The 11,312-nt window shown below is 36.8% G+C and overlaps 2 protein-coding genes across 2 annotated transcripts; both read right to left on the minus strand.

Moving 5' to 3' along the window:
• Positions 1-6,244: 6,244 nt before the first annotated feature.
• LOC121406801 lies at positions 6,245-9,944 on the minus strand (the record flags this gene model as incomplete). Its single annotated transcript, XM_041597671.1, has 3 exons — positions 6,245-6,950; positions 8,280-9,492; positions 9,525-9,944. Coding segments are annotated over 3 exons (2,115 nt in total), but the record flags the coding sequence as incomplete, so codon positions are not given.
• Positions 9,945-9,947: 3 nt separating this feature from the next.
• On the minus strand, positions 9,948-10,878 carry LOC121406802 (transcription factor SPT20 homolog). Its single transcript, XM_041597672.1, has 2 exons — positions 10,849-10,878; positions 9,948-10,721 (listed from the first exon to the last, which is right to left on the minus strand). Exons 1-2 carry the CDS (start codon positions 10,876-10,878, stop codon positions 9,948-9,950), a joined length of 804 nt encoding a protein of 267 aa, XP_041453606.1.
• Positions 10,879-11,312: the final 434 nt, after the last annotated feature.

Genomic DNA, 11,312 nt, shown 5'->3' on the forward strand with positions numbered 1-11,312 from the left:
GAAACGCTTAGCTTCCCTTTACAATCTAATCAAGATGTGAACTTATAATTCATATTGATGAATAATATCCAAAACCTTCTGTACATCAATCTTATTATCATAGAAACAGCGTTATGGGTAGCATTGTAACAAATATATCTCAACATCAAAAGAGAGTATTGAAGTAAATGGATCTATTCAGTATAGATGTGATTGTATACCCAACACCAATTAAGGGTGTCTTAAAATAAGTGGATCTATTCAGTAAGAATTAAGGGTGTCTTAAAATAAGCGGATCTATTCAGTACATATACTGATGTGATTGTATACTCAACATCAATTAAGGGTGTCTTAAAATAAGTGGATCTATTCAGTAAGTATACTGATGTGATATCCAACATCAATTAAGGGTGTCTTAAAATAAGTGGATCTATTGTACACTAATGTGATTGTATACCCAACATCAAATAAGGGTGACTTAAAATAAGTGGATCTATTCAGTACATATACTGATGTGATTGTATACTCAACATCAATTAAGGGTGTCTTAAAATAATTGGATCATTCAGTAAGTAAAGTGATGTGAATGTATGCCCAACATCAATTAAGGGTGTCTTAAAATAAGTGGATCTATTGTATACTAATGTGATTGTATACCCAGCATCAAATAAGGGTGACTTAAAATAAGTGGATCTATTCAGTACATATACTGATGTGATTGTATACTCAACATCAATTAAGGGTATCTTAAAATAAGTGGATCAATTCAGTAAGTAAACTGATGTGATTCTACACCAACAGTTAAGGGTGTCTTAAAATAAGTGGATCTATTGTATACTAACATGACTAATGTGATTGTATACCAAGAATGGTCTAACGGGTGAATTATATCCCTTTTACTGTGGTGGGATTGGAATGATATCTTTTTCAGGGGCTCAGTGGCGATTAAATCAATCTGATTAGAAATAATATATGACCGAAAACGTGTGTAAAGGTCCCTAACGTAAGTTTTATCCATGATATAAAAAAGATGTCATATCACTTCTGCCACAACAATACTCTAAATGTACAACGTTGTGAATGCTCTTTCAGGGATAGGATTTTCTGTTAATGAGAGTTATTAAGTTTTCAAAGTATATGGTTTTGAACGTACAGGTTTTACGGTTTTCTCATTTGCTATACATGTTATTTTCTTAATATTTATTTTGTTTGGTTAAGCGTCAAGTTTGAATTTTGACCACACTGTAGAAGTAACAAAGACTTATTTATCGACGATATTCTTAAAATCAGTGTATGGATACTTTCAAGCCAGTCTTTAGCTTTCAATTGGCTGACTAGGTTGAATCGAACTGTATTACGTTACAAAAGAAATCGTCAAGAATTCAAACGAGTAAGAACAAGAACGGTAAAATTGTTATCTTAAACCTGTTAAAGTTTGCGAAATTGAGAAAACAGAGGTTAATCTGAAGAAACAACTGTCAAATACAGCTATTTAAAAAAACACGACAGATGGGCTTAGAATGTTTCTATTTGAGCGAGGTGGCGGACAAGACTTTGTTAGGTGACAATATTTTTTATAAGGTCTATACAAAACAATACGTTGAATAATAAAAAAAAGCCCTCGAGATATTAACACAACCATTTGGAATAAAAGACATACACATACGTCTCTCGACCCAAGCCGACGTTGGCGAAGTAACAATCAAAGCCCGACCTCAGTCAGTTGAATTATATAAGGTTAAGAAGTGCAAAGATTTCATCGGTTGATTTGAAAGCTTTCAAAATATCACCTGCTTGTAATCTTCCGAAGAAGTCAATTCAAAGGACTGATCAATTGAAACTAAAATGCGACGATGGATAGAAGATGGAAAAAAAGGTGTTGGGGTTGCTGCTTTATTCACAAAGTGACATGTTTTATTTTAGATAGGCGAGGTGAATTTGCAACAGTCATGTACTGCATTTATAAAGAGTAAACATTACATTTCGATTTTAGTGTAGTCTCTAAATTGATCAAGTTCGTGTTCACATAGGAGCACTCTTGGAAAGAAAATTAAAAGGTTAAACGGAAGAAAGGTAAAACAATCTTCCCAACAAAACTCTCTCAAAGCATGATAAATATGAATAGTGAACATTTATTGCTCGCTTGATTAAAACAATGATCACCTCTGCTCTGTGACTTTTATCTTTTTACTTCATGATCCCACTTTTACATGTCTTTATTAAATCGTTCAGATAATATAAAGAATAATAAAAAAACATTTTTATCATGATTACGAGTGTAAAGATAATTTAACGAAAATGTGTCCATGGCACGCAAAGGGAGCACACCTCTAAGGCCCTATTTGATTGCAATAAATATGACGTAGTTATGGTATTTTAAGTCATCTTAAGTCAACAGGTTGAAAGATATTATTTCTTAAAAACATTGTTATTACAAAAACCTACAAAACACATAATCAAATAAAATAGACCCGCTAATCAAGCTATTATGAAAGCAGCATTCCGACCCGAAACTCAAAACTTTATTTCATTGAAATGTATGTTACTCATAGAATAAGAATAACCACCCATTGCATATCCATTCTGAAAATTATATAGCCGTTTTCCTTTAAATTTGAAAGTTCCATATTTTTATCATTTTTGGTAATCCTATGGAAATGAAAATTTCAGCCATTTATTTATTTCAAATTATTTTCTCACCTGGGCATCTTTCATATCTTCAATAGCAGTGCTCTGGGAACGATTTTCTTTTACAGGGGTTCTCAAGTAACTTTGACAAGTAAAAAAGGAAAAAAGGAGTTCACAACAAAATGAAGGTCGTTTTGGTGCCAAGAAATTTGACAAGCGGAAAAATAAAGATTTACCATCAAATATATGTCATTTTGGTCCCTAAAAAATTGACATTTTGGTTACATTATTGCGATTTATCATGCCTATCAGATTTCCAAGGGGTGCTGCCAATGGAAAATAGCACACGCATCATCCTTTCCAGTGTCATGTTCACCAGTGTTCAAATTAGCGTCACACCCCAATAATCCTTTAATGAAGGGCTTCTACAAAACATATATATTCATTTACTCTTCTGAATAACTTTAGACACGTTGAAAAAAATAGCAAATGGCCAAAAAGATTCCCCGGCGAAATAACATTATAGAATTAGGTCCATTAGGCCAGATGGAAATTCAACGCGAATTATTATTTTTTTTTTGCAGGAGTTTCTGCATTTTATTCAGAAATCAATGATAGATTAACATGTTCACATAATTGAATGAATACAAATTAAATGTGACAATTTAAAAGATACAATGTAAATAATACAAACAAGACTGGTAATTAAATCATACCTAAGCATGTGATATAGTTCGGTAAAATACAGGGGCCAGCTATTATAAGCACAGAGGTGCTTGAAGCAATAGCAACCAGGAGAGGGGGCTACATGAAAACCATCATAAATTATATTTGATAAACTGATCGTCACGAAATATAAGATTTGTATATATATATATATATACATATTGGTATATAAAAAAAAAATTGGTAAAAAGAAGTGCAAGTGTGTGCATGTGGGTGAGTGCAGGTGAATTAAATTAGGTATACTTAGAAATAAGAAATTTTTTCAACGAAGCTTTAAACGAATAGAGAGATGTACATTGTTTTATATCATGTGGCAATGCATTCCAAATGTCTGGGCCACGGTGGCGTATCGTCTTATGAGCGAGTAATATTCTTGGGTTGGTTAAGTGGAGATCTGTTGAATGCCGTGTTGGATAATTGTGAATGTCTTTGTTGTAAACAAAAAAATTGCGAAATGGAATCGGGATTGTATTGGATGAAAATTTAAACATAAATATGGCCGTTTGATAAATGTTAATATCTTCAATTTTCAATGTTTTTAAGTTGTGAAATATTGGATCAGTATGTGCAATGAAATGTGAATGAGTACATATGCGGAGTGCTTTCTTTTGGAGACGGAAAATCCTTTCTATTTTTACCTTACTACCATACCCCCATTTTAAGTTGCAGTAAGATAAGTGAGATAAAACGAACGAATTATAAAGCATAAATAATTATTTTTGGGAGAGATAATATTTTAATCTAAACAGAATTCCTATTCCTCTGGATGCCATCATGCAAATATTGTGAATGTGACTGTTCCAGGTTAAATTTGAGTCAATCCATACACCTAAAAATTTGGTTTCTTGTTTTTCAATGATAGGGATGTCATCTATGTATATATTAAGGAACATATGTTTAGTTTGAATGTGTTTAAAATACATAAAATTTGTTTTGCTTATATTTAGGGAGAGTTTATTAGCTTTAAACCATTTTGATAATTTCTTTAATTCTAAATTAAGTGTCGGGACGAGTATACTTAAGTCTTTGTGGGAATAGAAGACATTTGTATCGTCTGCAAATAAAACATATGTTAATTCTCGAGATGCATTTACAATATCATTCATATAAATCAAAAATAGCAAGGGACCTAAAATCGATCCTTGTGGTACTCCACATTTCATAGTACAAATATTGGATGTGTTTGATTTGAAAGAAACATAATGGCGTCGATTACTTAAGTAATCTTTGAACCAAGTGAAAACAACCCCCCTGATTCCATATCTCTTTAATTTAGAAAGTAAAATGCGGTGATCCATAGTATCAAATGCTTTTGATAAGTCCATAAAAACCCCAACATTGTGTTCTTTTTTAGAGAGAGAATCAGATATTTTGTCGAATAATTGTAAAATTGCATAATTGGTTGAGTGATTCTCTCTGAAACCATATTGATTTGGAAATAATATATTGTTATTGTTCAAAAAGGAATACAATCGTTTGTAAACTACTTTTTCAAGAATTTTAGAGATACTCGGTAATAAAGATATTGGTCGGTAGTTGGAAGTGAGACATGGGTCATCTTTCTTATATATTGGTATTATTTTTGCAATCTTAAGTGAATCGGGAACAATGCCATGATACAGAGAGAGGTTAAAAATATGCATGAGCGGTGAAGCTATAAAGTGAATTATTTGTTTTAATAAACAGACACTTATTCCATCATGCCCTAAAGATTTAGTTGGTTTCAAAGACCTAACAATTTCTAAGATCTCATGAGTGTTAGTCGGATTAAAAAATAAAGAATGTTCCGGAAAGTCGTTTAAGTATTCAGAAAAATCATTATCATTAGATACTATTTTTGAAGCTAAATTTGGACCGATATTATTGAAGAAGTTATTAAAGGCATTAGCAACATCATTTGGGTTTCGCAAGTGTTGACCATTTTCTACGAAATTGATGTTATCATAGTTTTCTTTTTTCTTACCTAAAATCTCATTTACAGAATTCCATAATGAATTTTTATTATCTTTGTTATTTTCAATTTCATCAGAAAAGTAAGATTTGCCAGCTTTTGAAAGACAAACGTAGAATATTGGGTAATATTAAACCTGCACGAGTGTAATTATGTGTCCAACCAATTAGGGGCAGTACTTTACCCAATGCAGGAAGAATATTGTCCAGTAAGGTTAAAAAGTAAGCAGGAATTTTTTCAGAAGGGGCACAATTTTCATTACACTGGATAGATAAAAATGCCAAAAAGAAATTCCTAATGTTGGCTGGACACATAATTACCCTCATGGAGTATTCTTACCCAATAGGTTTTTTTTTAGAATGTAATGCAATTAAAGGAAACCCAAGCCCAAGAATAGAAGTAATCTTATTGGAAAGAGTAAAATGAGAGGAACAATTTAAAAAAAGTTTCATCAAAATCGGTTATGAAATAAGCAAGTTATGGGAGTATGAAAACTCTTGTTGAACTTTCTATGGGCATCCTCAAATTTGCAAACGTGCTTCAAAATGGCTGATTTTGTGGACAACTCTCCATTTGTTTTGTACACAAATTTTCAGAGTTTCCTCATTATCTTTCAAATTACATCTTGCCTCCTACTGAGCACCACAAGATGTCATGGGAAAATATAATCCACACCATATATGTCAAGGTCAGGAGGAGAAAATATGAAATATGTAAAATAGAGGGGGAAATCTGAAAATTTGTGTAGAACACAAATGGAGAGTTGTCCACAAACTCAGCCATTTTGAAGCACGTTTGCCAATTTGAGGATCCACATAGTAAGTACAACAAGACTTTCTAATCGTCCGTAACTTTCTTATTTCATAATCGATTTTGATGAAACTTTTTTTTAATTGTTTCTCTCATTTTACTCTTTCCAATAAGATTGCTTCTCTTCTTGGGTTTTGGTTTCCTTTAAATTATTCAACCAAAGTGCCCTTATCTTTATTTTGGAGAGTGGGGTTCGCATTGATAATATGGTACAGAACATCCGTGCTGAACTCAAGTAAGCATATTTCAATATGATATTACCCGTTGCTACGTCTGGCAAGTCTATGGCTAGATTTCAGGTTGTCGTGTAGAACGTTGGTTTTAAAAGGTAGTCATTAATGAGTGCATTGGTAAACATGTCTCTTCAGCTGCACCTATGACCGAACAGGAGGTAGGGCACCGAAGTCTCCAACAGTAACACTACCAACACAACTAGTAACCTCTTTTCCCTTGGGCCAGGCCCTCTTAACCCTACCCTGAGAGGGCGTCCCTCTACACTCTGTTGCTGACGTCAGTGGCGACACCTGCTTTCTTCTGGCATATCTCCCGCCAGGATTGAAACGCTCAATGGCTGAATGGAAAATCTTGGAGATACCAGTTCTCTTTGCGTCTCGGACGTCGTTCACCTTCTTCGCTTTACCCGCGAGTATAAATACAAGAACAGCCATGAGGATTTCCTCAAGTCTCATAAGACTCTGGAACGCCCACCAAGGCCAGGCTGGTACCACCACCAGGTCAGAGAAGATACCAAACACACCAAATGCACCGTATATGTGAGTCGAGCAGCTCGCAACGGCTATCCCACTGCATACCATGATGTTGCGATGAAGACGCATGGCTTTCTTATCTTGACTTCCTGTATAAAAACCAACAACAACAACAATAACAGTATTAATAATAATAATTGCCTTTAGAATCCTTGTATAGTCAATATTTCACGTGTAATTATATTTTAAGTTAGTTTTCAAATTTGTTTTCTTTTTTTTCTTTTTTATATGACAAAAATCTACCCAAAAATATTTCTCCGTGGCGTCGATTTATTTGCTTCATCAAGTAAAATTGAATAATAAAAATCATACTTCATGATAATGCATGGCTGATGCTCATAGCTATGACCTTAAATTGCAATGCAGACCATGTTATTTAGCTTGTCCCTCACAATTCGTGTGAATGTGGGATTCTCGATGCATCGTTAAGGAGATCCATCAAGTTTGCCCATGTAGTTATACTGTCTACACGACACATGCGAGTCACCTGCATATTGATCTACTAGTTATACCCGAAAGGTAATCAATATCATATCAATGCATTTATAGTATAGAACGACAGAGTTCAGACTGAATATTTTGTGTGGAGTCATCTTTAATTTAATGGTACGACTGAGTAATAACAAGGTCTGATTATTTGACATACCTAGAACAGACAGAGAAGGGAAAGGTGTATAAACTTCTACAATGGTAGGGAGATTATTGAACAATGCCGTTTGAATTAGGCCATCCACGGAAAGTGTTTTTATTTGAAATAAACGGTGAAGTGCTTGGTTAGCTCATCAAGTACACATTCAAATGATCTATACCAATATCAGTAACCTAGCAACTCCAGTCATTGAGTTAGCTCACCATGTTGGCATTTTAGTTTGCATTACACTCCAAAACTGACTTCGCTCGAAAATTAAGACTGTAAACGGGTAGGAGTGTGCATGTGCGGTGCATGTGTGAGTTTATTTGTGATTTTGGGTGTATTTGTGTTTGGAGAGCCAATTTGAAACAACTGAGAATAGTGTATAAGCATCAAAACAGGAATTGATAATCATATTCCATGGTGATTTAAATGTATGCCTCACTGGTGTGGAGTTTAATAGAGCAATCAACTAAAAAAAAAGGCACCCGCAATCTATGCACTCTTAAAACAGTTTTCCCAACATCGGGTGAAATGGATACATGTATACTTGCTGGGTAAAATAGAACCAAACACTTTGTGAATTTTATGCAATGTTGCCTTGACATTTACACTTTAAATTTGCATTTTGCCCAACATGGGGAAAAATTACACAGCAAACATGCTTGTTTCCTTTGTAATATATATATATATATATACATATAAATATTGAAAAATATTCACAACCGAACTCAACTAACAAACATCATTTTGGTAGCTTCATAAATATATAATATTGTATACTCGCCTTGCATGTTTTTCTTCTGACTCAAACTAGACTTGAAATTCGCTTTGATGAGTTGACTGACCCTGAAATAACCAACCGCTAAAAGTGCACTCCATGTTATGTAGATTATTTGACACATAAGCAGCAACCCTTTCATGTCGATGAAAAATGAAACGAGAACGTCCGTTCCTAGAACTACTAAGAAGTGTACACCACAAACTCGTGCAACAGCAGAGAATTTTTGAAAGCGAGGAGGCGCCAAAGAAACCTTTGTTGTATCGATAAGAACGAGTAACAGTGTGGAAAGAACAGCTGTGAGACAAGGAAACCCAATGGACCACATCATGCGGGAGAGGAGAATTGGTGTATTTTCTCGCGCTCCGTATGGATTTACAAAGAGTGAGATGGACCGAGTGACCCCAAATATTAAGAGAAGTGTGTTTAAGGTTGCAGTAAGTGACCTGGAGCCCGTACGATGCCTGTCTCCAAAGACACTCATGACAACATGACTGGCATACGTCCCAACAAGTATAAACCCGATGGCAAAACCATATATATGTAAGCCCCAAGCCGGTCCAAGCAAGTCAAAAGCTTTATTCCAATCTGGTCCAGGCTCGGGCCAAGGCTCTCCTTCTGGTTCTGGTTCAGCGGTTGAATTTGAAAAGGGTTCTGGTTCACCTTCATGTTCAGGTACTGGTTCACTTTCTCCTTCTGCTGTTGGTTCAGGTTCACTTTCTCCTTCTGCCGTTGGTTCAGGTTCACTTTCTCCCTCTGCTGTTGGTTCTGGTTCACTTTCTCCTTCTGCAGTTGGTTCAGGTTCACTTTCTCCTTCTGCTGTTGGTTCTGGTTCACTTTCTCCTTCTGCTGTCGGTTCGGGTTCACTTTCTCCTTCTGCTGTTGGTTCAGGTTCGCTTTCCCCTTCTGCAGTTGGTTCGCTTTCTCCTTCTGCTGTTGGTTCAGGTTCGCTTTCTCCCTCTGCAGTTGGTTCAGGTTCACTTTCCCCTTCTGCAGTAGGTTCAGGTTCACTTTCTCCTTCTGCCGTTGGTTCGGGTTCACTTTCTCCTTCTGCAGTTGGTTCAGGTTCACTTTCTCCTTCTGCAGTTGGTTCAGGTTCACTTTCTCCTTCTGCAGTTGGTTCAGGTTCGCTTTCTCCTTCTGCTGTTGGTTCAGGTTCACTTTCTCCTTCTGCAGTTGGTTCGGGTTCACTTTCTCCTTCTGCAGTTGGTTCAGGTTCACTTTCCCCTTCTGCAGTTGGTTCGGGTTCACTTTCTCCTTCTGCTGTTGGTTCAGGTTCACTTTCCCCTTCTGCAGTTGGTTCGCTTTCTCCTTCTGCTGTTGGTTCAGGTTCGCTTTCTCCCTCTGCAGTTGGTTCAGGTTCACTTTCCCCTTCTGCAGTAGGTTCAGGTTCACTTTCTCCTTCTGCCGTTGGTTCGGGTTCACTTTCTCCTTCTGCAGTTGGTTCAGGTTCACTTTCTCCTTCTGCAGTTGGTTCAGGTTCACTTTCTCCTTCTGCTGTTGGTTCAGGTTCGCTTTCTCCTTCTGCTGTTGGTTCAGGTTCACTTTCTCCTTCTGCTGTTGGTTCGGGTTCACTTTCTCCTTCTGCAGTTGGTTCAGGTTCACTTTCCCCTTCTGCAGTTGGTTCGGGTTCACTTTCTCCTTCTGCAGTTGGTTCGGGTTCACTTTCCCCTTCTAAAGTTGGTTCGGGTTCGCTTTCTCCTTCTGCTGTTGGTTCGGGTTCGCTTTCTCCTTCCGCTGTTGGTTCAGGTTCACTTTCTCCTTCTGCTGTTGGTTCGGGTTCACTTGCTCCTTCTGCTGTTGGTTCTGGTTCACTTTCTCCTTCTGCTGTTGGTTCAGGTTCACTTTCCCCTTCTGCAGTTGGTTCGCTTTCTCCTTCTGCTGTTGGTTCAGGTTCGCTTTCTCCCTCTGCAGTTGGTTCTGGTTCACTTTCCCCTTCTGCAGTAGGTTCAGGTTCACTTTCTCCTTCTGCAGTCGGTTCAGGTTCACTTTCTCCTTCTGCTGTTGGTTCGGGTTCACTTTCTCCTTCTGCTGTTGGTTCTGGTTCACTTTCTCCTTCTGCTGTTGGTTCAGGTTCACTTTCTCCCTCTGCAGTTGGTTCAGGTTCACTTTCTCCTTCTGCTGTTGGTTCGGGTTCGCTTTCTCCTTCTGCTGTTGGTTCAGGTTCACTTTCTCCTTCTGCTGTTGGTTCAGGTTCACTTTCTCCTTCTGCAGTTGGTTCAGGTTCACTTTCCCCTTCTGCAGTTGGTTCAGGTTCACTTTCTCCTGCAGTTGGTTCAGGTTCACTTTCTCCTTCTGCAGTTGGTTCAGGTTCGCTTTCTCCTTCTGCAGTTGGTTCAGGTTCACTTTCTCCTTCTGCAGTTGGTTCAGGTTCACTTTCTCCTGCAGTTGGTTCGGGTTCACTTTCTCCTTCTGCTGTTGGTTCCGGAGTTCCTCCAGATCTTTTCTCTCGAATTAAATACAGGTTTTCCAGTTCACCTTTTCTTTCATTCATATTTTTTTGTTTCCAACCGGTGAACATTGCCATCAAATGTGGAACAATGCTGCTATAAACATCATTTTCTTCATGTCTTACTTTCCCTGTGTCCTCTGCCTCTGTCGTCATTTTCTCTGCAGACTTTAGCGAAAGAGTCTGAACTGAAAAAATGACTGCGAAAAGCAAGATTGGACCTGTTCTTTGAATGAAATTCATGTTCATTACTTCATCACCAGCTACCAGTATTCTTGTTAATGGTTTGAGTAGATGAAGCCTACAATGTTTTTCAGTTCACATGGGTACGGTTGTATTTGAGCTCCTCCAGTTCTGTTCGAAATCCTTCATTGTCGGTTGCTTTAGTCTGAAAAGAATATGAAAAGAAAAATAATCATTCAACGTATTTATAATTCTAAGTAAATAATTTTGAATTGTAACTTATGGTATCAGTTCCTCATATTCAACGGACTATCAGCAAAACAGATTCTTTTTTTCTTTCGCTCAGAAACTGTAAAATTAATCAATTATACATTGATTTAAAACAACGTGAAATTTGAAATGTTATA

The sequence above is a fragment of the Lytechinus variegatus genome, chromosome 2, assembly GCF_018143015.1.
Source record: "Lytechinus variegatus isolate NC3 chromosome 2, Lvar_3.0, whole genome shotgun sequence".
Taxonomy (NCBI): Eukaryota; Metazoa; Echinodermata; class Echinoidea; order Temnopleuroida; family Toxopneustidae; genus Lytechinus; species Lytechinus variegatus.